The sequence below is a fragment of the Tachysurus vachellii genome, chromosome 6 (genome assembly GCF_030014155.1).
Source record: "Tachysurus vachellii isolate PV-2020 chromosome 6, HZAU_Pvac_v1, whole genome shotgun sequence".
Taxonomy (NCBI): Eukaryota; Metazoa; Chordata; class Actinopteri; order Siluriformes; family Bagridae; genus Tachysurus; species Tachysurus vachellii.
The window spans coordinates 31,456,879-31,483,626 of NC_083465.1; the positions used below are offsets into that span (position 1 = coordinate 31,456,879).

Consider the following 26,748-nt stretch of genomic DNA (forward strand, 5'->3'; position numbering starts at 1 on the left):
TCTAATCCCTAGTACTATAAACATTTTTATGACTTCAGCACCCCTTTATCATCAGATAGCATGCTCTCTGGGCCCAGAAGAAGTTTCACTCATAATGTGACTATTTTGCTCATCTAGGTTGCAGATCATTCATGGTATCCAAGGCATGCAGGAGAAGATTGTTTTCCATTGCATCACATGGTTCCTGTAATGTAATCCCACAGAAACATTTGTTTGGGTCCTGAAAATATTCTTCACATACTTGAGGTTCTGATCAGTTCCTGAATTCCTAAAAAGTTTGAAGGGTCATGAAAATGTTTCTCATTTTCTAAATACATAACTAAAATAAAAAGGTTTCTGAAACTCTGCAAAGAAAGTTTCCAAAGATTCTGACAATTTTGTGGGGTCTTGAAATGTCCCTGGGTCCTGACAAAAGGTTCATTTTCAACACTGAAGATTACTAAAGATATAGAAGATCCTAGTGATAAGTGCAGGGTTTAGTATCTTGTTTTCTGAGAGTGAAGTGTTCACGGGGAGGATGAACATGAACTTTTCTGCCTTGCACTCATGTTTCTTTTGACTGCAATTTATTTCTTAATTCAAAATAAAGTCTGACTAGTACAGGCAGACATTTTTAATCAATTATTTTTAATAAAATATATTCAGTAAATAATATTAGTAGTGGAGGCATGGTGGCTTAGTGGTTAGCACGTTGGCCTCACACCTCCAGGGTTGGGGGTTCGATTCCCACCTCTGCCTTGTGTGTGTGGAATTTGCATGTTCTCCCCGTGCCTCGGCGGTTTCCTCCGGGTACTCCGGTTTCCTCCCCCCGGTCCAAAGACATGCATGGTAGGTTGATTGGCATCTCTGTTGATTGCCATCTCAAGATGATTGGCATCTCAAAATTGTCCGTAGTCTGTGATTGCGTGAGTGAATGAGAGTGTGTGTGTGCCCTGTGATGGGTTGGCACTCCGTCCAGGGTGTATCCTGCCTTGATGCCCGATGACGCCTGAGATAGGCACAGGCTCCCCGTGACCCGAGATAGTTCGGATAAGCGGTAGAAAATGAATGAGTGAATGTTAATAGTATGAGCTGATAAACAATACACTTCTACCGATATTTCATAACTAAATACTAATTAAAATCTGTTAAATAACAAATTAATAATTAGATTGAATGCAGTCAGCATGTTTGTGTTGAGTCAAGTCAAGAGTCAAGAAGCTTTTTATTGTCATTTTAACCAAAAGAGTAAAATACAAAAACACACAACTAAATAAACATTAATACTACATGTATATTATATAAAAAAAAAACAACACAATAAATGTTTTTCAACAACTACGGAATTAGCAAGTGACACTTTCAGCATTGTGTGTGTGTGTCGTTTATCTAGTAGAAGTAGCTGCTTTAAAAGAAAGTTATAAAATATAACCTTTTCTAAATAATAAAATATGTGAATAAACGATAACAGGCTTACAAGAGAGAGAGAGAGAGAGAGAGAGAGAGAGAGAGAGAGAGAGAGAGAGAGAGAAGGAAAAAGTTCAAGAGAAAAGTGTGTGTGTGTGTGTGTGAGTGAAAGAGAGAGTTACGGCGGGTGATCAGTAGGTGTCCGCATCGCAGCTTCTGCGGCTCCGCGCGCACCGATCAGACACACACACACACACACACACACATCTCGGTTGTGCCGCTTTTATTCACGGCCGCGCGCGGCAGGCAGACAGACAGACAGGCACGAGCTCGCGCCGCCATAGTTCTTTATTTTTCTCTCGTTTTCGGCTTTAAGGCGTTTTTTCTTCTTTTCTTTATTTTCTTTTTCTTGTTGGATTTGTCTCATAGCGGGAGGATGGCGCTTCTGTCCTGTGCTTTTCTCCTTCATCTGTCCATCATGAGCCGCTAACTGGAGTCCGGACTTTCTCTCTCTCTCTCTCTCTCTCTCTCTCTCTCTCTCTCTCTCTCTCTCTCTCTCTCACTTACACACATTTTGGTAGGTACGTGATGCGCGAGCGCTTTTTAATAGTCTATAGTAATATATTTTTGTTCTTGTTTCTATTTCTTTCTCTCAGTTTCACACGCTGCACTCTCTCACCCTCTCTCTCTGTCTCTGTCTCTCTCTCTCTCTCTCTCTCTCTCTCTCTGTCTCTCTCTCTCTCTCTCTCTCTCTCTCTCTCTCACTCTCTCTCTCTCTCTGTCTCTCTCTGTGTGTCTCTCTCTCTCTCTCTCTCTGTGTGTGTGTGTATGTGTGTATATGTGTGTGTGTGTGTGTTATTAATCTCTCAGTGACCCTGGCTTACATTAAAGGTTCTCAGCTGTATAAAGTGGTTCTGTAAGAGGAACATCTTACCACTTCTCACAGAGGAACTGAAGAACCCTTCACTGCTACTTTCGCTCTCTCTCTCTCTCTCTCTCTCTCTCTCTCTCTCTCTCTCTCTCTCTCTCTCTCTCTCTCCTCTTCTGCTGCTTTCCCTCCTCTTATGTTTCTCTCTTTCTTATCTACATCTCACTTCTTCCCCGTAAGTGGGAATGTTGTAGACGTTCAATGAATATATTGTGTCGCTAAATACTAAAAACTAGAACAGAGTTCTGAGCCCACCCAGGCTGCTCTCTCTCTCTCTCTCTCTCTCTCTCTCTCTCTCTCTCTCTCTCTCTGTGTGTGTGTGTGTGTGTGTGTGTGTTTATAGCCCGTTGCCCCGAGCACGGAAGCGATTCGTGACGCCGTAGCTCGGTTAATTAAAAAGCGCGAGCAGCCGGAGGAAGGTAACGTAAGCGGGGGGAAATGTGTTTAACGCGCTTTTATCGGTGGAAATGAGACGCAGCCAGAGAGGGGGGAGGGAGGGGGGAGGATGAAATGCACACTTCCTCCATCTCAATCAGACACACACACACACACACACACACACACACACACGATGGAGGGACCTGTGCAAATTAAGCGTACTATCTGCCAGCTTCTCCCATAATAACGTTTCATATCACATGATTATAACATAATAACAGAAATAGAATCACATCACACTGTTTTCTTATGATGGATCTCAAGCTGTCACTAAGTTAGTAAATGTTTCTGACATCACAATAACATCTGAATCGGTTCATCACAGTTTTTTACAGTATGAACCCTGTTTGACAAAAACCTGTTCTTTGACATCAAAAATCTTGACTTTCTTTGTTTTTCTTCTTTTCTTCACATTTTCCTTGTGTTCGGAGTTTGTGTGTACATTAACATTAAAACACATGTAACACATTTCTGTGTGTAAACATGTTCACTTTGTTATGACTGGATATTTTTTTGAGTTCATGCCACTTTCCGTTATTGTCATTATCATCGCAGTCTTTTTGTTCTTTCTTTGTAGAAATCAGTTATGGAGCAGTGCAGTAGTGAAGCAGCACAGGTTTTTGTTTTGTCTTCATGTCGTAGGCTGCAGTCACTCACAACCTCTTCGTAACACGAGAGAATGTTGGAGGAGTGAAGTGGCGGATGGCTTTGTGACATATGTGTAATTATTGTGTTCTTATTTCAGTGTCCAGTGGAATAATCGCAGGATGCCAAGGCATTAGTCTCGGAGGAGTTTATTGTTGAAAAAGGACCGACTCTCTACCTCAGCGCCAAAACCAACGAGCGGCCATGTCAAACATAAACAGTGGGCTCTGCATTGAGAGCGGCGCTAACGCAGATGTGTCTCTGTTACAAAAGGATGCCCTTCAGGAAGCCGGATTAAACCAGCTGTTGGATTACAACGCAGAAATTGAACGTTATCGCTCTTTTGCAAACTTTTACAAAACAAATGGAGCATTTCCACAGAGTGCCAAGATCGCCCGCATCACCACACCCATCTTCCCCAGTGCACGGATCGGTGTATCGCCGTGGAACTGTGACAATGCTGTGCTCTGGGGACGCAAGTCAGCACCAATCCACCCAAACAGAACCAGGAGCGACTCGTCTCAGCGGCCCGGGAAACCCGAGACCTTGCAGATGGCAAACAGTAACTTCCTGTCTACGTTATCATCGGAGCACTGCAGGCCGTTAGCGGGGGACTGCGTCAACAAGCTGAAGTGCGGCGGTGGTGCTGAAGCGGAAATAATAAACCCGACATTCTCTGCACTCCCAGCTCTGGGGGGCATTTCTTTACCTCCCGGGGTCATCGTTATGACAGCACTGCACTCTCCTGCCTCTGCATCTGCCGTCACAGACAGCGCCTTTCAGATCGCCAACCTGGCAGACTGCCAGCAGCATAACAGTAATCACAGTAATCACATTTCTTCTCCTGTGTCCGGAGGAAACGCCGCCAAAAAAAAGAGGAAGCGCTGTGGAGTGTGCGCCCCCTGCAGGCGGCTCATTAACTGCGGTGTCTGTAGCAGCTGCCGAAACCGCAAGACTGGACACCAGATCTGCAAATTCCGCAAATGTGAAGAGCTGAAGAAGAAACCAGGCTCATCACTTGAGGTAAGACTAAACCCTCTGAGATGATTCAGGTTTAAATACAAAACTGGAAGAGTCTGGGTCGTCGTTTTTATTTACACAAAAGTATAAGTAAAGATCGGTGTGTTTGTCATTAAGATTATGAACTGTTCTATTATCTGTTTTTGATAAAAGAGATTTAGGCACTTTGTGTAGTTCCTGCTTTTTGCTAGCAAATAAAATAATTATTATGAAGAATTATATTAAGAATTAAGGTTGAAAATCATAGAAATGTTTTGGTCACTGATCCATAACATTATTTGCTGTTTCTCTGGTTTAAACAGAAGACTTTTTTGATTAAAGCATTAATATTAAAAAAAAAATAATAATTAGTTGTATCTAAGTGTCTTTACTTTAAAACATTTTTGCTGAGGAGTAAAGTAAAGCGGATCTGTTGTTCTGTTAAAGAAACGTAGCCACTGTGAGACATTAGCATTAGCAGTGCATAAGGTAACCTACTCGAGGGGCTGTTACTGGAGGTTGTTAGCTAACCAAACTAGCCTAGCTAAATAATACAACAGAGGTTAGCTAGTTATCGTGACACAGAAGGACTAATATTTCACCGGTAATAATAATAACAGTAATGATATTATAACTAATACAACAACAAAAGTAATAATACTACTACTTCTAATAAAAATATTATTACTCACATATTTATCTCTGACATTGTCATAGGGATCAATTTAAATTTAAAATGTAGAATTAATCTTCTGAATCGATATATTCCTGTCGAGCTGCTATGAGTCCGCTCTTAAAGGTTCTGTACAGAGAAAATGAAATTAAACAGAATTTTCATGCTATCTTTTACTTTGTCACACCATCGTCCCTCACTGTCTCTCTGAGTTACAGCAAAGGTTTCTTTTACTCATGAACATAAAGTGAATCTTATTAATACTGTTTTTTATTACTAATCCTACTGCAGTTATGTTACTGTGAACGATAATGAGTGTGTGGAGCAGCAGCAGGTGGAGGTTTGTGGTTGGAGTTGCATGCCGCTGAACCTTCATTCTGAGACTTGTTTATCATTTCTCATTATCTCCCTCAGTAACCTCTTTCTTTCAGTCACGTATCTAAAGCCTTGTAACCCCCTTTACCCCTGCCCCCTTCCACACACTTACCCAATACCCCCCTTCACCCCTCCCCTTGAGCCTGAACGTCCCTGCAGCTTCTCTTTTCTCTCTGCACGCCTCGTCTAATTGGCAGTAATTAGGGGTGTGTGTGTGTGTGTGTGTGTGTGTGTGTTTGAGCGTAACTTTGGCTCAGACGCAGTAATTGCTGCCAGTCAGCCTGAGACTGGAATTCAGCTGGAGAAAAAAAGCCGAGGTTGTTGGCTGATGTCCAGGTCGGAGCTGGGAAGCGGTTTTCCTCTCTGCACTCGGCCATTTTAACCAATTACAGATGCCGCTTCGTGATGATCGGTATCCCGTGATGCACTGCTGCAGTAAACACGCAGATAGGGAGATTTACTGACACACATTTTACCTCCAAATGAACAAATTCTTAATAAAATATATAACTGAAGACAAAAATGTGATAAAAATAAAAACTTAAAACTATTAATTAAATCAATATGTTCATCTATTTGTCCATGAACACAATCTAAATAACACACTGATCCATCTGATTTATGTGTTAGATTAGATTAGATTAGATTAGATTTGATTAGATTAGATTAGCACAGTGTGCTTTTCCTTCATCATGTGTTTCTGCAGCTTTACTGCTGTACTTTATAACACTTTGACACAACAGTTATGCACACTTTATAAACTGGTCCTGTAGAGTTTAGTGATTTTACACAACAGGATGTAAAGTTATAAATTATAATGTTGAGAAGAAATAAAGATAAAATAGTTTAGTGAAGCTTACACAGAGTGTGACCTTATTTATAAAAGACAGAGAAATAAACAGAAACAGACATAGAGAGAGAGAGAGAGAGAGAGAGAGAGAGAGAAACAGAGGGAGAGACAAACAGAGAGAAAGATACAGAGAGAGAGACAGAGACCAAGAAACAGAGAGAGAAACAGAGAGAGAGACAGAGGGAGAGACAAACAGAGAGAGAGAGACAGAGAGAGAGAGAGAGAGAGAGAGAGAGAGAGAGAGATGAAGGACACAGGTCAGTCCTCCTGGGTTCTGCATTAGCGCTCTAAATTAAAGCAGAATTAGAGTAAATCAGTTCTCCGATTTCAGACTGTGAGTAAAGATTCTGATTTGAATTTCACTCCACTGTTTAAGGAGAAATTAATTCCCTTGTAAGAGGAAAAAACTCTGATTCAAACCCGAGTGTGGATGCACAGACTCACTCGCTCCTCTGATTAGCAATCAGAGAATAGCATTAGCATTAGCATTCTTAGCCATACTACATGGTCATGTATTAAGAGGATAGAGAAGGACATCCCAAAATGCATTGCAGATATCCGATTGTTTGACATACATTTTAATTAGACATCTGTTAGCAAAGTTTAGCATTAAGTGTCTAGCTAAGGAGCTGTAGTGTGTTAATTTTAACAGCTAGCTAATATGTAGTAAATATAGTTAGTGATCTAGCATTACATCACACATAGCATTACATCACACGTCATTAGCACATGTTAATCAAATCTAAATAACTATTTAGTGGTATTGTGTACAGCTAGCAGGAGTATTTAAAGAATGGAGCTGTTATAGCTTGATATTAACATCTAGCCCGTGTGTAGTGATTAATGCTAGCATTACAAACATAGAAATAAATAATTGTGTGAGCTGGTTTGTTTGATATCTAGCTAGTGAATGTTTACCAAGGTTCTACTATGCTGAGAATAATATGAACTGTAATCATTTAAGCTTCTAATGGGTTCTGATAGGTTCCTGATGGTCTGTAATGGTCTGTTGTGGTAGTTTAATGGAATGTGTGGTTTCTCTACTGCATCCTGTTGGTTTTGTTCTACTTATGTGGCTCTGTTGGGGTCTAGTGTTTTTATGTGTTGAGCTGCTGTGTGTTCTGGACTCTGATTGGACGTCAGGTGTTGATTATTTCTCTCTAACAGCAGCTCTGACTGTAGATCAGGTTTATATTAATGTACTGACTCTGATATGGTTTCCATAGTAACAGCTCCTTCATAAGGAGATGTGTGTGTATGATGTAGTGAAGGAGTCTCCAGTGTCAGTGCTGTGTATCAGTCAGAGGTGAAGCTGGGACATGAAGTTCTCCACATCTTCAGGACAGCAGAGTTTACACTTTTTTGTGTTTCTATGGGAACATGACAAGATGAGATTGATTGTCACTTTAGAGAGAAAAGGAACTTTCTTGTCTTTCAGATGATAAAAATGTATGTTGTTGTCTTTTAATAATTATATAAATTTAATTATTTGCCACAGTAACTAAGGAATAAAATCCCTCCTACTAAATTCCTAACAGCGTTACAGAGTGTTTAGTGCTTCCGTTTTATTTTCGTTAAAATTAACTGATGAATCATTAAATATTTGAGTGAGCTTCAACAATAAAATAATCAACATCACAGTTAATTAAAGTTAATTAAAGGTCCTTTAAAAATCCTTCTAAAATAGGATTAGAATGTGCAGAGCACTGAGGTTCAAACACTCGAGAGAAATAATGTTTAAGAAATGAGAGGGAAACTTACAGCATGTCTAATAACCAGATCTCTACATATGTCTGTCTGTGTGTGTGTGTGTGTGTGTGTGTGTGTGTGTGTGTGTGTATGTGTCAGGGTGAAGATTTAGTGCATTTTTCCAAGGGCTTGATTTGCATTCACCTCCCACACACAAACAAGCCACTTAAACAGTCGACATTAACGTTTCACAATATCGTGATAGCAGCTCGGCTTCTTAACACAGCTGACATCTTTATCACTATAGTGTCGACATAGCAACGGACTACAAAACAACCCTCAAACCATCAAAATTTTCCGAACCTGTTCTGTTTTGGTCCTGTTCTTAATGTTTATGATCAACGATTCATTAACTGGATCAGCAGGAGGAGGACAACTGAGAAGCGAACTCTAAGGATCTCCGGCTGTAAGATTACAAGCAATTCTATTTATACGAGAGATCTGAAAGGTACAGCAGTGTCTATCAGCAGGAAGTAAATTTGTCAACATTTCCAAACCTGATTTTAAATTCAGGAACTCAACAGTGACACCAAAACACAACAGAACAGCAGAACCAAGTACACAAGAACAATTTCAGGAACAAAACTGGTGAGTGTAGCAGCTAAAGCTAACAGACATTGTTTGGTGAGTCTGAGTTGATGAGATGTCTCAGCAGGTTTCCTTTACTTAACTCCTTCACTGGTGTCACTGTGCCCTGAGTTTGCTGTCCTTTCATTGGTGAATTTTAGATGAGTGCCGAGGCAGCGTTCGAGACCACTGATGATCAGAAGCTCAGGTGAAACTCAGACCAGGTAAAAGTCAGCAGCATGAAAACAGAAACACTCAACAAGTGACGTGACATACGGCTAAGTACGGTGACCCATACTCAGAATTCGTTCTCTGCGTTTAACACATCCAAAGTTCACACACACAGCAGTGAACACACACACAGCAGTGAACACACACACAGCAGTGAACACACACACACCGTGAACACACACCCGGAGCAGTGGGCAGCCATTTATGCTGCGGCGCCCGGGGAGCAGTTGGGGGGTTCGGTGCCTTGCTCAAGGGCACCTCAGTCGTGGTATTGCCGGCCTGAGACTCGAACCCTCAACCTTATGAGTCATGAGTCAAACTCTAGAACCATTAGGCCACGACTTCCCCTCGACGACAGAGGAAGAGTACGGCAGGATGAAATACACAGCTGACTCTTTGGAGGAAAGAATGAATTTTGGTATAAAATATAAAAGAAAGTGCAGCTGCTGAAGGGACGGTGTGTGAAGTGATTATGGAGTGTTCAGTGTAGGTTGTCAGAGAAACGGAGGTGTCTTTGTGGATAAAATTTAGACCCCGCTGCGGGGATAGCTAAAAACACATGAATTATTAAATAAAAACAGAACACAAACAAAACCGGGAAACATTGTGGAAAAGAAAACTCAAAAAACAAGACACGAATAAATAAGGAAGACAGTTAGACACATAAGGAACAGGAAGTAATCAGACAAGGGTGGGGCAGACACGTGAACACAAAACGTAAACAAAAAACATGTTAAAAAGTCCGGGCTACATCCTGACAGTAGGTATTACACTGCTGCTGCCACTGATCTTGGAGACGCCAGAGACTTCAAACATGATGTAGATCACTTCTGTGTGAGTGGATCCCTCACCTCTGTGTTCACAGCGGTGTTTTATAGTGAAAAAAGTGGTCCGAGGACACGCCCCTGAGGGTCTCCTGTACAGCTGCAGGATATTAAAGTAACTGCTTTAGCTAACGGTTCCTGCTTTGTGTCACAGTTCCCGTGTGTTTTGCATTAGTGCTTTATAACTTTACACACTGATGCTCCACTGGCATGGCTGAGCCACGAGCATCCTAAATCTCCTTCTTCCTGGTTTGATTTTCACTTATTTTCCCAGTTTATGATTATAGATTATTCTGTTTAACTAAAGCTACCTGTGTTCTGATGTCTGCTGCTGACTCTGATGAGGATTTTGTGGAATAAATTAAACACACACCGTGTACACACACTTGTGTAGATCAAAGGGTTTGGCCTGTGTGGAGCCTTAAAAATTCTTCTTTCTTCAATTGTCTTGAAGTTAATAAGAGTAAATCTCTGAGAAACAGTAAAGAAGTGTAAATTCCACTGTCCAGCTTCACCTCTGACTGATACACAGCACTGACACTGGAGACTCCTTCACTACATCATACACACACATCTCCTTATGAAGGAGCTGTTACTATGGAAACCATATCAGAATCAGTACATTAATATAAACCTGATCTACAGTCAGAGCTGCTGTTAGAGAGAATTAATCAACACCTGACGTCCAGAACTCAGCAGTGTGTAGATGTATAATATGACTGTAACATTCATATTCAGACATTTTTCCCTCTCATTTCTCTGCACCTCAGATTTTTCCACAGGAGGAAAAATTCAGATTTTTTGAAAGCAGGAAAAATACTCAATGCACAATAGCATTGCTAATACAATAAGTGATGGCATGGCCTTGACAGTCCAGGAACGGTAGGGTTTGTGATCCGATTGACAGAGTGACACTGCCGGGCAAGGACGGAAACAGGAAAAGAAATCTCCCGATGCTGAAAAACAGAGTACAATTAACGAGCACTGTAGGATTTGCTGATGTCAGGCGGTTGAATGGGTGACGTGGGAGATGCTCGGTGCTTTTGTGCTCACACTGGGAGCACGTTGTAATGAAAAGGTCACGGTGCCATTGTACAGCGCTCTCACAGCTATGAGCTTTTTTTTTTTTTTAAATAAATAAATAAACGGTTGGTGACAGGACCTTGAAGAGCGGTGGCTTTAATGAGAGCGGAGGAGCCGAATAAGCGTCCGCAGGCAGCACTAATTTGTTTTAGGTGTGCTCAGAATAGATAAGGACGAATGTGTGGCCTTCCAGTCCCGCTCTTCCTCCTCCCTCTTCCTCCTCAACCTTTGCTTCCCTGGAGATAACGCTGCACGCTAGCAGCCAATCTCAGCGGGGGAGACGAGGAAAGCAAGGAGAAAAAAGACAGGAGGGAGGGCGATAAAAAAAGGAAGGAAAGAAAGGCAGGCCTGAGGGACAGGCAGCCTTAGATGTGCCGATTGGTGGATTTATTCACGTTCTAAACTTGCAGGCTAATCTAACCGACAATTGAGAGAGAGAGAGAAAAACAAATATCCGGGTCGCGTAACGTGTCTCAGACCTAAAGGCCAACCTTAAGCTCCTGTCAAGACGATGTGAGATTGCTTAATTATGCCAATCTCACGCTTTGGCACTGACGAGACACAAACCGCCCCTCGACTTTCCCTCCCTATTATTTTTAGTCCTCTTCTAGTCTGAGAAATTTTTTGAGATTAACTGAAAATAAAACCCTGTGATATTCAGCAGCCTCACAGCTGAAAACACAAAATTCAAAAAGAAATTTTATAAAATATTGTTTACATTTAACTAAAAAGCTTAAGGTTCATTTGCACAACGTAGATCAAATGTGTTGCTTAAACCTTTTGTCACTTGATGCATTAAAATTCATATATTTTCACATATTTTTTCATTCTAACTAAATTTTCTAATTAAAATAATAACAAATTTAGTTTCTTCCTAAAACATTAAAATACAGTGGTATTGCGAGCGAAGTCACACAGCAGCACTCAGAGCCGTGCAGAGATTTAAGAGGGGGCGGAGTTTCGATGAAACGGGGCGTGTCTCATGAAATGGTATTCAATTAAATACAGAAATATAAACTGTATTAAAAATGTATTAAATGTATAAATTAAAACAATTCCCTTTGAAGTCCACACAAAAGTGTTGTTTTTTTCACACAGAGGAGACCTGCCTTAATCAGAGACAGAGATTTATTTATTTAAGGATAAAATGATAAATGTGAGTGATCACAGATGAGATCATATTATTCTTTTAACCTTCTATTAGATTTCTCATCGTCACAGATCTATCACCACATTTGACTTTTACTTTCCTATTTTTAAATTTTGTCTTGCATTTGCTATAATATGATATTCACTCACTCACCTTCTACCGCTTATCCGAACTACCTCGGGTCACGGGGAGCCTGTGCCTATCTCAGGCGTCATCGGGCATCAAGGCAGGATACACCCTGGATGGAGTGCCAACCCATCGCAGGGCACACAGACACACTCACATTTCCAGAGATGCCAATCAACCAAACATTCATGTCTTTGGATTGGGGGAGGAAACCGGAGTACCCGGAGGAAACCCCTGACGCACGGGGAGAACATGCAAACTCCACACACACAAGGTGGAGGCGGGAATCGAACCCCCAACCCTGGACGTGTGAGGCGAACGTGATAACCACTAAGCCACCATGCAGCCACCCCCCCCCCCCATATGATATTATATAAATAATACAATATTATAAACACTTTTCTTTTTTCAGTCAGTATTTTCTATCACTGAACTTTTTCTCAGGTGTGAAGGTGAGTGTTTGTGTATGAAGCCAGTGATCTGAATGTAAAACTCCATCTCACACACACACACACACACACACAGGTAATAATCTGAATGTGGAGTGACTCTGAACATCAGGAACGTTCCTCTTCCTCCCACATCCTGAATATGACCCTGAAGCTGTTTGATCTAAATGTGGAGAGACGAATATCAAATAATTTATGAAAACAAAATAAATTTAGTTAAATTTATGGAAAGTTTGCAATAAAATTGAATCTAAAGCAAGGATATAATTATTAATTTTACTGCCTCATGATATAAAAAAGTAGCCTAATGTGATAACAAGAGTTTTATTATTTAATATAGAGATCGAATATACATCATTATTATTATTATTATTATTATTATTATTATTATTATTATTATTATTATTGGTGGTGGTGTTTAATCAATGCTGTTGTGTCCTCAGAGCGGTTCTGATCTAACGACTCCATCTCGGGCGTGAAAGGGAATTGGACGGTGTGAAAGTGCAGTGCGGTGAACGCTAATGTGCTGCACTTTAAATTTTAAACAGACGTGTGTGAATAATTGATGGCGGCTCTGGCTGGGAAGTTAAAAGGTATCTTGTCATTACAGAGACACTGTTTGGGAAAAAAAAACACGACACCGAGCTTCAAGGCTGTATTACGTACTGTACCACAGAAATAGAATTTAAAACTGAGATCTTCTCTGTTAACGCACACAGTCCTCATGATGTTGGACTAGAGGCGTTGCTGCACTGCTTGCGTTTGTGTAAAAACTAAATATTGAATTTGATTTGTGTTTATTACACTGATCCATCTGCAATGTCATCATAATTACTTAATCATTTATCCTTTAATACATCTGAGGAAAATTCACCAGTAACAGCGATGCTTAGGGGTCCAAGCACAATTCTGGTTCTGTCTTTAACTTTAGCTAGCAACTTTTTTATCTTCTGTGTTTTTTTCCTCCGCCATCTAGGTTTAGTTGTTTAGTAAGAATGATCTGAGAGCCAGATGAATGACACAACAGAGTGCAAACATGTGGTAAGAAGGCAGAAGTTCAGCTGAGAATCACAGGTTTATATTAATTGTATTTAATTGTATCAAAACACTTGTTCAAATACTTTGCTGTTTCTATATCACCAGGACGTCTATAATGAACTCTCCACTGATAATAATTGGATTAAAAGTATGAATGATGTGGTGAAGTTTTCTGTAAGCCTCACACCTCCAGGGTTGTGGGTTCGATTCCCGCCTCCACCTTGTGTGTGTGGAGTTTCATGTTCTCCACGTGCCTCGGGGGTTTCCGCCGGGTACTCCAGTTTCCTCCCCCTGTCCAAAGACATGCATGGTAGGTTGATTGGCATCTCTGGAAAATTGTCTGTAGTGTGTGAGTGCCTGAGTGAATGAGAGTGTGTGTATGCCCTGCGTTGGGTTGGCACTCCGTCCAGGGTGTATCCTGCCTTGAGAGTCACCAGAGTCAGTGCTTTCTAACAGTCAGATTTTTTTTTTGTATCTATCCATTCACTCAGTAAGAGCAGCTCCTAATGAGCACATCTCTTCTTCATTAGTGTCTGAGTGAGATAGCATTCATTAAGTCCAGATACGGGGCAGGTGTGAGAGTTTAAGGGCAGTATGTTGGGGCAGAATTGAATTTTATCTCTAAAATATCTGCAGTAACGAACATGACTGAACAAGACTGACGAACATAACGAACAGGACTGACCTCCGTTTGACTATTTACTATTGTCTTTATCACACTGAAGTAGAATTGTGAGGCTGGGATAAATCTCAAACTTTAATCATAAAGCATTTGTTTTTCAGTTCTCACTGCTAAGAAATATTTACTTACCAGTTAGTAGTTGTTGGGTTACAGTAGCCAAGTGGCTAAGCTGTTAGATTACTATTCGGAAGGTCTTAAGTTTGAATCCCAGGTCCACCAACTATCAAATTCTGATCATTATTATGTATATAAAGATGTGTTTTTTGGGGCACTGGATATTTAGTCTCAAAGTGCTTTGGAGAACAACCCAAAACAAACCTGCTTTTCCACACATAACTATTACAACAGGATTAAAGTTTACATTCAGTGAGCCATAGACAGTTTGTCATCTCTTCTTTTTTATGAATGAAGCATCCACCAAAAACAACCCGAAAACAAGCTCTTACAAATGTATTTAAAGCATATATACTTACTACAACCTCACTGTTAGCATGTCGTTATAGAAAGGGTATAAAGAGATTTATACTCATTGGATTTAGTGAAATACAATACAAAAAAAATACAAAATACAATTTAAATCAGTGGAGAAAGAAACATTTTAGTTCATGTGAAAAGAGAAAGTGCAAAATCAACTAGAGTCTTTTATTTTTAAATCCATGCATGAAAACTTCAATGCAGTCTCTGTGGAAATAACATTCCTGACATCATTAATATCTGAGCAGCGTTACTGACCTGACTGTACACATGGGGCCAGAAAGAGAAACCCAGATTACACAGTGTGTGTGTGTGTGTGTGTGTGTGTGTGTGTGTGTGTGTGTCCGTGTCCACACAGACGAGCTGTGAGCTGTGCCGAACACCAGCGCTGGTGCTTATTACCTTAAAATATCAGCGCTTCCAATTTAGGCCCCCGAGAAAACGGCAGCTCCCACACATATGCTGCAGAATCTGTCGAGAGGAGCGAGGCGAACCCGCTGCTGCTGCTTTGCATTTTGATTTAACATTTCAGAGAGCAGGCAATCTGCTCACCACGCTCGATTAGCGTGCTACGCTACGCCAACGCAGCGCAGGTAGTCAGCCTTTTCCACCTCATATACCCCGAGGTTGGGGGAGGGGAGGGGGGGTGTTTGGTGTGGGGTGAATTTCTAAAAAGGTGTTTGAGCAAAAAAGGATTCTGAAGAGGAGAAACATCAAAAAGGACTGGATGGACATGGTTATATTCATCGAATTAACAATAATAATAAAAAAATTTATTGAAATTAAAACATTCTGTGGAATATCAGGTGCTCATCAAAAAGATGCAACCTTATTCATTCATTCATTCATTCATCTTCTACCGCTTATCCGAACTACCTCGGGTCACGGGGAGCCTGTGCCTATCTCAGGCGTCATTGGGCATCAAGGCAGGATACACCCTGGACGGAGTAGATGCAACCTTAAACTAACATAATTCTGTAACAAAATAAATGGGAGTTTTATATTAGAAATGGATCAAATCAAAAGCTAAGTCTCAAGCAGAGAAGCTATCCACTTTGTCAGATTTGAATGGTGGCGTATTAGCTAACGTTAGCATGTACAGTTTTCTGTTTTACAGCCTTCTAATCACCACATGTTTCTGTAAAAACATGAAATATTGCACTTCAAGCTCTACTGGAATTTGTAAAATTTACCATGGATATGAATCTTGCAGTATTCAGAGACCTTCATGTGGCATGTTGTAGCCTAGTGGTTAAGGTGTTGGGCTACCAATCAGAAGGTTGTGAGTCCCATCCCCAGTCCACTGAGCTGCCACTGTTGGGCCCCTGAGCAAGTCCCTTAACCCTCAATAGCTCAGCTGAATAAAAATGATATAATGTAAGTCGCTGTAACAAGTGATTACAGTAATGTGTGATTAAAACAAAAATATCACCTTTATCAATTTTTTTTACTATATTCACAGAACCTCTTGCAGAGGTAAAAGTGAAGGAGAAAACTTTTCTGCGTCCATCAATGTTGAAGTCTAACAGTCTTGTAATATATTTACATATTCATGTATGCTGATGGGACTCTAAATTGTGGTGCAGGTTCAGTAACAGGTCTGTGTAGGAGTGCTGCAGATTAAAGCCCCTCCGGAGGTATAATTATTCTATGTATATTACATGATATGGTATTATTCAGTGTCCTGAGCGTCTCAGTGATATTTAAATACAGCTTTGTGACACAAGGTCAAATGTGAAGATGGGGAACATGAGCACATTTTTAACAAGGAGGAGATGGGGTATTTACAGGTCACATAAGGACTGGTGAAGGGCAATGTACATGGCTGCATTGGAAAGGATTTGCACAACAACAAATTTATAGTCAGTTTGATTTGCAGCAACAAAAGCATCAGATTTCAGTTAACAGACATACACAATGCAGTGAAAATGCAAAATAATAAATCTGCATATCAGCAATAGTTATGGACATTACATTTTTAACATGAACAAATCTGAGATCTCTGATATTGAACCTTAGAGCGTGCAGCAGGGAAGAAGTTCAGCGTCACTCTGCACACTTCATTTGGATAGAGGATGGGATGTCTACAGCAGCATCACTGAGGTTTTCCTCCACGTTCTACTGCTTACAAAAATAAGTACAAGTTAGGGTTTTGGTCTGAGATTCAAACAGCAGACTTAAAACCAAGGAGACTTGGTGACTCAGACATGCTGCTGGGTCACTGTTCTGCACAGGTTTATTTCCTAATGAAGGATTTACTTCAGTCTTTTCGTTTAATCGCCCAACTGGCCGACATCCTCACAGCACTGTCTAGTGAATGCTTCTATGAGTGGGAGGCCAATGAAGGCACTAAGGGCAGTAAGAGGGCACTGAAAGGGCACTTAAAAACTCAAAAAGACAGGTGGCAGTTGATTCCAAGGGTACATAGAGGTCATGGGTAGGGCATCAGAAGGCTTTTAAACGTCACTACAGGCCATTCAGAGGCTATTTAGGGGACAGTAGGAAAGAACTAGGAGAGCTTTTGAATAACACTGAGCAGAAAAATAAAGCATGAACACCAAGGGCACTTAGAGGGCATTCAGTGGGCCATTAGAGTGGCACTGAGTAGGGCACTGGGGGGGAATTTGAGGTTACCTGCTGCTCTAAACCACGGCAGCTTTTCCCTGCTTTCAAACATCTCATCTCGTTAAATGGTCCTAATGAGCAGATAATTAGTGGAGTCAGAAGTGTTAATGGAGAGAAATCAATCCGTAGCCAGGACTATAGATTGTATCACTGCTCTAAAATGGTTTAAGGGTTTGAGCTTGCGTGGTATTAAACCAGAGCTGTACAGGAAGTTTCCTGACAAATTTGATGAATTTCCTGTGTGGTTTCATCAGCAGAGATGCAGGGTTCTAAAAACATGAGCGGCTAATCCAGGTCAAAATCTCAGCTCCACAATCACCTCCTGTGCTCCTCAGCAGTCCAGGAAAGTCGATTTATTGAAAATAAATGCTTCTAATCATTACGGTTCCCTGGATGTTTTAGATTGCGGTGCTTTCAAGACGCTGCAAAGCTAAAGTAATCACCTGCGGAGTGAATAGATGAGCGAGTGTGTGTGGGGTTCAGCCTTGGCTCACCGTGCTGAGATGAGATTTCTCTCCCAGTGTGCCTGTGATGGATTACTACACCGTCCAGCGTCGAGCTCAGCGACGCCACGATATTCCTGCGGAATCGACTGACAGGCGATATATAACCCATCAGTTAGGGACCAGCACACACACTGAACTTATTTTTTTCTAGCGCTGGATGTATTGGCCGCCTGCCAGCTCTCACAGCACTGACCGGATCGCTCGCATTGTCTGGGATCCTGTTGCAAAATTGAGAGTCCAAGCTGCTTTAGTGTATGTCTAAATTTATGAATGTTTAGTGTTGTGTATTGTAAACATTTTGTTTATTATATTCTTTAATAACTAATTGTAATGTTTACAATTGTAAAGTTTACAACTGTTGTGGTATAGGAGGAATAAAAGACATGGGGATGTGCAATTAGTGGAAAATAATCACAGCTGTGGTGGTAAGAGTAACTCTGCTTCATAACACCACTATTTCTACGAAACACAGCAACACAAATGTTTATTACTTACTTAAATATGGAAAGGGGAGGAGTTATGATGTGGGAGTGGAGTTATCATGGGGGAGGTGCTAGAGTTTGCAACATTAACTCCTTTAGGTAAAGCCTTTAATTATACCCATAATTATGTCTGCATTTAAAAATCTCTCAGGCATCTTTTTCCTCTTTTATATTTCTCCGTACCTATACTGCGTCTCAGCAAGATAATGTTTTTGGCCTGAAGACATTTTAATTCACAACAGAGGGCCTTTTGTCATGGCAGAGGATTGAGGAAAGCTGTGGATTAAAACACAGACGGATTGGCTGACCTTACAGCGTACTTGAGAAAATTTGTGCGAAATGTGTTTGTAATTATGACATGGAGGCAGAGATGGGTTGAAAAAGAGAAAACAGGAGCGACAGAACAGAAAAGGAGGGTGCGGGAGACAGAAAAGGACATAGAGAGAGATTATTTATTTATTTGAAAAAAAAAGGCTTGTCAGAATCTCCTCCAAAGCTCTGTGCTGCGGTTGTGGAAGGCGTCCTGAATCTCAGTCCATAAGTTAATAAATAATGAGTGTGTGAGGGTGACGGAGGGATGAGGAGTATAACGAGCAACATCCTTATATCCTCTCTGAGAGTCAGTGAGAGAAAGAGAGATTTTTTTTTAATGAATTATTCTATTATTTAAATTGTATTTATTTGTACTATTATTACTACCATTATTATTAGTGGAATATCTATATATTATTAACAAACAGATAAATATCATAGAATTTTGATTAATCCTGGTCTTTAATTAAAAATTTCAAGTTTATTTGTATACCTGTAGCGCTTTTAACTATTAACATTGTCTCAAAGCAGCTTTACAGAACATAAACATAGAACAAAGGGTTAATATAAAGAATAATATAAAGATTAATATAATACAAAATTCAAGATCAGTATTAGATAGATTTGGTTCACACATTGTGTTCAATTTATCCCCAATGAACAAGTCTGAGGTGACTCAGGTGACTGTGGGGAGGAAAAACTCCCTTAGATGGTAAAGGAAGGAACCTTGAGAGGAACCAGACTCAAAGGGGTGACACTGGGGGTGTGATTATAAATATACAGTCTGATAAATGTTGTAGTGATGTAAAAGATCACATGGAGTTCACTCCTCTTTAGTATAGCAGAGTCTAACTGGAGCTGGTAGATCTCTAGATGTCTCAGGATTCTCACAGAGTCGCCCTCGTCTCAGTGGAGGTCCAAAATCTCCATCACACAGAAGACGATCAGAGCTGGTACAATGTCTGGAAGCCTCGAGATGGTAGAAAGAGAGAAGCAGTAGAGAGGAATTAACATATCTGCTGTTCATAATATTAACAAGTACTAGATGATAATGTGCATTTGGTCTGATGTAATAGTGCACAATATTATGGGATGTATTATGTGTACGTCTGACTAAAGAGATGAGTTTTTAATCTACATTTAAACTGGGAAAGTGTGTCTGAGCCCCGAACACTATCAGGAAGACTATTCCAGAGTTTGGGAGCTAAATAAGAAAACGCTCTACCGCCTTTAGTAGACTTAGATATTCTGGGAACTAGCAGAAGTCCTGATTTTTGTGATCTCAGAGAGCGTGAAGGATTGTAACGTGTTAGAAGACTAGTTAGATACATGGGAGCTAAACCATTAAGAGCCTTGTACGTAAGTAACAGCAGTTTGTAATCAATTCTAAACTTAACAGGTAGCCAGTGTAGAGATGATAAAAAGACAAGTTGCTGTTTAATATCTAATAACACCGAGGTCTTTACAGTTCTGACTCTTGGTTTGTCCTGGTCATTAAGGCTTAGAGTCTTGGTTAAACCTGGTCATTAAGGTTCTGATGCCTGGTTAGTCCTGGTCATTAGGGTTCTGACTTTTAGTTAGTCCTGGTCATTAGGGTTCTGTCTCTTGATTAGTCCTGTCATACTCTTGGTTAGCTCAGGTATTTGTGCATTTAATTTGTTTGGAAATCAAATAGACACTTGATAAAGTGAAATGTAATGATTATTTTTCTTTTTAAAGTGATAAATATTGCAAATGCTTTAAACCATTATTAAATCAGAAACAACAAAGACAGAGAGAGACACAGAGAGAGAGACAGGTACTTTGGAATAACAATACCATACCTCTTTACACTCTCTCTGTGCTGCTGCATCCTCCCTCTGGCCGTCTCTTTTATTCAGACTTTGTATGATGCCTCTTTTTGTCCTTTTTCTGACTTCTATGAAGAAAGAGACATTAGAAGAAAGAATGGCACTCAGAGAGTGAAAGAGTGAGAGAGAGAGAAATAAGAGGGGGGGGGCATTTAAGATGCTTAACCACTCTCTCTCTTTCTCTCTTCTCTCTTTCTCTCCTTGTCTTTTTCCTGCAGTAGGTTATTCAACTCTGCATTTTCAGACAGGAGAATAAAACGTCTCTCCTGAGGGATTGTGGGTAATTAGACCCGTCTGATTTGGCAGATATTACTCAGAGGAAGAGAGTTGAATGATGACGTAATGGGCTTATGTCTGGATGGCATTGTTTTAAAACCATTCCATTGGCTGGAATGAGTCACGCGGTTAATAACAATTCTGCTAGTTTGTATTCCTTAATTAATACAATAGTACAATAACTATACACACACCTATTTAACAGTGTAAGACCAGCCGATTATAATAACTTGTGAGCTTGTGTTGTTGATGTTCGTAATTAACATAAACAGCTAAATAGCTAAAGTGAAGTGATATTATCAGTAGCTACTATATAAAACAACATTTAATAAACAGATCTGTGTGTGTGTGTGTGTGTGTGTATGTGTGTGTGTGTGTGTTCTCAGATTAGAGCTTGATTATGAGTCAGCAGCATCTGTCCACCCCTTACACACACACATACACATGCTTCTCAATCAGTGTGGGACATGCGAAGCCTCGCCATTAAGCGCACCTGCCACCCACAATCAGTGTCAATGGCTGTCAGGACCCCAATGCGCGCACACACACACACAGGTCTCAATCAGCCGGATTGATTCAGGATGCTGCAGGTCTGATGCGGGGACGAGAGGGCATAAGGAGGATGTGGAATGAGACAAGGCTGAGACTCACTGATTAGAGACAACACCTTACTGTCCTTCCACCAGCTGTCTCACTGTCTATATGTCTCTGTCTATATCTGTCTCACTCTCTCTTTATCTGCCTTTATCTCTACACTGGCTACCCCTCATGTTTCTCTCTCTCTGTCTCCTTATCGACATCTTCTCTCTCAGCAGTGATGATAGAGAGATGGTGATGGCTCGAATGTGTTCATGTGTGTGTGTGTGTGTGTGTGTGTGTGTTAATTGAGCTTTCTTGTGTTGTGTTCTGCAACAAGAAAAAAGTGTTGACCAGGAAGACTGAATATGATCGATACTGCAGAGCTTAACAAAGCGCACACACCAATACACACACACACACCAATACACACACATACACGCACACGCACATACACCTCAGACTCATTACAGTGTGTGCAGATTGATCAGTGTGCTTTGTGAATATGAAGCTCATCTTCCTGTACATTATGTCAGAAATACTAGAAGAACTTTATTCCAAAATGTTAAACATCAGTGTTTACAGCAGGATGTGAGCTCAGATCCCAACATTCCAGATTACTGCTGATATTATTATTATTATTATTATTATTATTATTATTTTATTTATTTATTTAACTTCTATCCTTCTCTCAGGTGTGTATTTGGTGTATAAATGTAAATCATATGCGGTGAGATCCTTTAAATCCTCTCTAGCGCTCACACTGTCACAGGAATGCAGCCATCCTTTCATTTTAAATGCCGTGATTCTGTTCTTTTGTGTCTCTGGGTTTTTTCTTTTTTTTTGCGTTTAGATTTCCATCAGCGTTCAGAGACGTTACAGCGATCCCGCTCCCAATCAGCACTCAGTAATCCCCGTCAGCGCCGCTCTAATCCCCCGGGGCGCTAATTGGCCAGGAACTTCGCTATTTTGTGTCCCGACTGCCAAATGAGTTCGGAGAGCAGCGATTTCTCTTCTTTAGCGGCGATTATTGAGCCGGCGAGCACCGTTCGTCTCCGGCACGAATGGAGACGCCGTAATTAAACGGCTCATTGTGGCTCGTTGGGAATTCACGGCTCCCGCGCAGTAATTATTATTTTGGCGTGTCAGAGCTCCTCCAGTCTTCAGCAGATTGAATTAAACACAGACGGAGCTGCAGTCAGGATTGTAATCAGAGCTCACCGCACTGAAATGAGGACATAAACACCGCTTTTGGGGACAGTTTATAGGCATCTGTCAAAAACCGTCTAACGCGTTACTTTAACTCTGCTTTTCTCAAAAAAAAAGGCCATATGTCCAGTTCTGTGTGTGTGTTTTCTTTAAATATTGTATTTTAATATTTAAATAAATTCCCAACCTACAAATACAAATAAAATAGCTGTAGATTAAAGGTAATTAGATCATTTTTGACAGGTATATTTTGAAAACTGATATTATTTAATGTTAATGTAACTGAAAGAGAAAGAGGTGAAGTTCTAGATTCTGGTTGGATGTCACGTCTTACAGCTCTGACTGTAGCACAGGTTTATAATAATACACTCGCTCTGATACCTTATGGTTTCTATAGTAACATCTCCTTTACAGGGACAGCAGACGCTCCTCAAGAACATTTACATTAAAAAGATGTGTAATCGCTGATCTTTGATTTGAGTCCAGGCACAGACGAGTACATCGACAAACTGTTCCTAATTCCAGTGATGACTAAAAGCAGGGATCTTTGCACACAATTATTGTTTGTGTTCTACGATGTTGCACACCGGCACAAAGGTGGTTGCGTCATTCCAGGTTCCTGAGAACCTCCTGTCTCTTGTTCACACTAGCAGGAGTCTCTCACACAGCTTGCTGTTTGTCTCTTGTAGGTGTGGCCTGTCCTGATAAAAGCTAAAACATACAGCCTGCAGCTCACTATACAATTTACACTTATTTAGTGAGAGCTTGTATATGACAGTAGATGTTGAACCCACGTTAAGACAACTACGTCTAACCACGTACCATGTTTAAATGAAACTTATCCTAAAGAAACGATCCGTCTGAGGAATCATTCAGGACAAACGTTTGTCTCCTAATAGCTTGTTTCCTAATTTGCATAAAAATGATAAAAAGTAAATTTCTTGCTAAAATCGCAGCACAGTGTCAATTATACGTCGAAAAGTACAGCTTTGTCACTTGCCAGTATGAACACAGGACAGTCTGCGCTTTTAGTAACAGACTCTAACGGAACTGTCACTCGGAAAAGCAGTGACGTTTCTCCTCCATCTCCATTAACTACTGTAATGTGCATTTATTTTTCCTAATGTCACTTCCTGTTTTCTCTGCTCTTCCTCTAGAGGACGCCGGTGAGCAGCGGAGAGGCGTTTCGATGGTTCTTCTAGTGCCAAAGAAACACAGCATCATGCCACATTACTCAATAACAGACTCAAAAAAGTGGATTTAGAAGCTCCAGAACATGGAACTGAAACCAAACCTCACCTGAACAACAACAAAAATCACAGAAACAAGAGACAGAAAGAAGGAAAAGAGACGAGAGAGAGAGGGAGAGGGAGAGGGAGGGTGGACAAGAGAAGGTTTAACTATGTAATTTGATTATTTCTTGTGTAATTAGCAACATTTTCATTGTCTCTGCGTGTTCAGTGTCGTAGCTGATCAAGCTACGTATGCTAAGTTATAGACAATCAGCACCTGGAATAAACCATGCAATTGGAATATACAATTTACCTGGAATATACCATTCACACAGAGGATGGTGTGATCATGCTGAATGTCTTGGAGCTGTGAGTCGAGGTGACTGAAGGACATTCAACAACAGGAGGTCATCTATGAAGCTAGAATAAACCACTCCTGAAGAGATTGGGGAGGATCAGATACAATCTGTCTGTCTGTTCATCTGTCTATCTGTCCTTCTATCTTCTCTATCTGTCTCTGTCCATCTCTCTGTGTGCACATCCTTGCATCTCTCCATCCATCTTTCTACCTATGATTGGAATAAACCAGTTCTGATCAGAGGTAGAGGATGATCATTCATGATCTACTTAAAGCATCCCACTATTGTCATTTGACCTTATCGAATGAGTGTAATGATGTCATATATATGATATCACACACAGATACGATCAGTCGCCTCGACAAACTGCTGTCGGACGATACAGAAGGAGGAAATGCGATTGTACGCCAGACCTGCAGCAATAATCAGAAAACGAAATTCTTCAGAGTTTCAGTTGATTTTACGCACCGGGATGAGAGACACAGCCAATAACAGTTCTGTACTTTTTCCTTTAATTTTTCATTGTTCTGATGTTATGCAGGGCATATTGTCTTGCTAACAACGTGTTGTAATTTTTAATTTGTGATGTGAAATGTCTTGATTTTTGGAAAAACACTGGATACTTGATTGTTTTGGGTGAAATTAATTAGTAACAATGTGCTGTACAGGAGTAAAGGAAGGCTGTGTATTTATTATGTATTTCTCTGCCCAGGGATCCTCACTTTGAAGTTAATTAGCAGCTAAAGTTTCATCTATTCTGAGATGAAGTTAGCAAAATGGGTTACAAAATGAAATAAAATTAAATTGAATAGTAATTTTTATTAAAGTTATTAGTGTAGAAACTAAACGTCTAGCTCATTTATTGCTTTATAGATCAAGGTCTTGTTACACAGAGTAGCTAGACGTTCACAACTAATCACCTGACTTGCAATACCTGGGCAGAATACTTTATAATTACACACAGTTTCTCTGAACTTCTGTAGGTTTGAGGCACAAGTGAATCAATTAAAGTTACATTTCTAAATTGCTAAAATATCTACTAGCTCTCACCACCAAGTGTAATGAAGAGAGAAAAAGAAAACAGTAACTCTAGAGCTTAAATTTCCTCTCAGAATCTCTGCCAGATCAGCTCATTATAGCTAGCTGGCTAATGTTAGCACTTAATGTTACGACCTTTTATCATGATTTAAAAATTCCTCAAAGAAATTCTGTCAGATTATTTTGTGTTTCCAAGCTGGCTAAAGTTAAAAGATATTTATGAATGATTTAAAAGGTTAAACTTGTCTGGTATAACAGATCAGATCTGTATTCACGTAAACCCCAGAAACTAAAATTATGGTGTTAAAAACGTGACCAATGTATCTCGCTAGTGCTAATGCTAGCTCTAATGCCCTGCTGTTGCATGTGTATCTGTGTTTTGGGTTTAAAGATTACTGAGTTTGTATATTGTCGTTGTGATGCTTTTATGTGTTCAAATGAAAGGAAAAAAGACCAAAAAAAGTTGGAACAAATAATTTGATGTAATTTTTATTCTCACATGTAAAATTAAACATTACAATCACAAACCATGTGTGTTTATGTTTGTGTGTGTGTGTGTGTGTTTGTGTGTGCGTGTGTGTGTTTGTGTGTGCGTGTGCGTGTGTGTGTGTTTGTGTGTGCGTGTGTGTGTGTGTTTGTGTGTGCGTGTGTGTGTGTGTGTTTGTGTGTGTGTGTGTGTGTGTTTGTGTGTGCGTGTGTGTGTGTTTGTGTGTGCGTGTGCCAAGAGTGTGGAAGCTTTAATTGTCATATACAGCTGGTGCGGTACACAGTGAAATGAAAAAGGTTCCTCCAGAACACAGAGATTCATAAAACCACAGAACTAAGAACTAAGTACAGTAACACACTTCTACAAGTTCAACATAAATTGCAGGGATAAAGAGTGTGTGTGAGGAATGTGTGGAGTAAAGAGTGTGTGTGAACATTCATCTGTAACTGGACACTCAACTGGCCTTTTCCTCGCATGTTGCTAATGTGACTTGCTCATGTCGGTTTCTTCTCTACAACATCAGAAGGATTCAGTCTCAGGATCTCAGCACTGGACTACTGCAGCTCTCTCTGTCAGGTCTACATATGAACACAGTTTGTCCTCTGTAAATGATCCATAATGTTCTATAATGTCCTAAGATCTCCACACCACCACACTGCTGTGCTCCTCCACTGGCTCCTGTAGCTGAACACGTTTAAACACTGATGCTTGTCTACAAAGCCAAAAATGGACCAGCTCCCTCTTACCTCAAAGCTCTCATCAATCCTCACACTGCACCTCGCACCCTCACATGGTGGTGGAATGAACTTCCCCTAGAGGGCCGAACAGCTGAGTCACTGGATGTCTTCAAACGCCGAGTGAAGACCTACTTTTTGTGTGTGTGGTGAAATGTGTGTGTGAGGGGTGTGTGCGGTGAAGAATGTGTAAAGGGTGTGGGGTGAAGTGTGTGTGTGAGGGATGTGTGCAGAGAAGAGGGTGTGAGGGGTGTGTGGGGTGAAATGTGTGTGTGAGTGGTATGTGTGGGGTGAAGAGTGTGGTTGGGGTTAAGAGTGTGTGCGTGGTGTGTGTGGGGTGAAATGTGTTTGTGAGTGGTGTGTGGGGTTAAGTGTGTGAGATGTGTGTGTGGAGG

The 26,748-nt window shown here is 40.6% G+C and overlaps 1 protein-coding gene across 2 annotated transcripts; it reads left to right on the forward strand.

Moving 5' to 3' along the window:
- The first annotated feature begins 1,715 nt into the window (after positions 1-1,715).
- cxxc4 (CXXC finger 4) lies at positions 1,716-25,580 on the forward strand. 2 transcript variants are annotated; one of them, XM_060873285.1, is made up of 3 exons: positions 1,716-1,967; positions 3,498-4,420; positions 23,661-25,580. In XM_060873285.1, exons 2-3 carry the CDS (start codon positions 3,602-3,604, stop codon positions 23,703-23,705), a joined length of 864 nt encoding a protein of 287 aa, XP_060729268.1. In that variant the 5' UTR covers positions 1,716-1,967; positions 3,498-3,601; the 3' UTR covers positions 23,706-25,580. The 2 variants fall into 2 exon arrangements, with proteins under 2 accessions (XP_060729268.1, XP_060729267.1); XM_060873284.1 differs by having other exon boundaries at positions 1,716-1,963.
- Positions 25,581-26,748: the final 1,168 nt, after the last annotated feature.

What these genes read in the sequence shown, in the direction of transcription:
- cxxc4 (XM_060873285.1), top strand. Translation starts at nt 3,602, where the DNA reads ATGTCAAACATAAACAGTGGGCTCTGCATTGAGAGCGGCGCTAACGCA. An exon ending in AACCAGGCTCATCACTTGAG is followed by an intron (nt 4,421 to 23,660) that starts GTAAGACTAAAC and finishes CTCTTCCTCTAG; the next exon opens with AGGACGCCGGTGAGCAGCGG.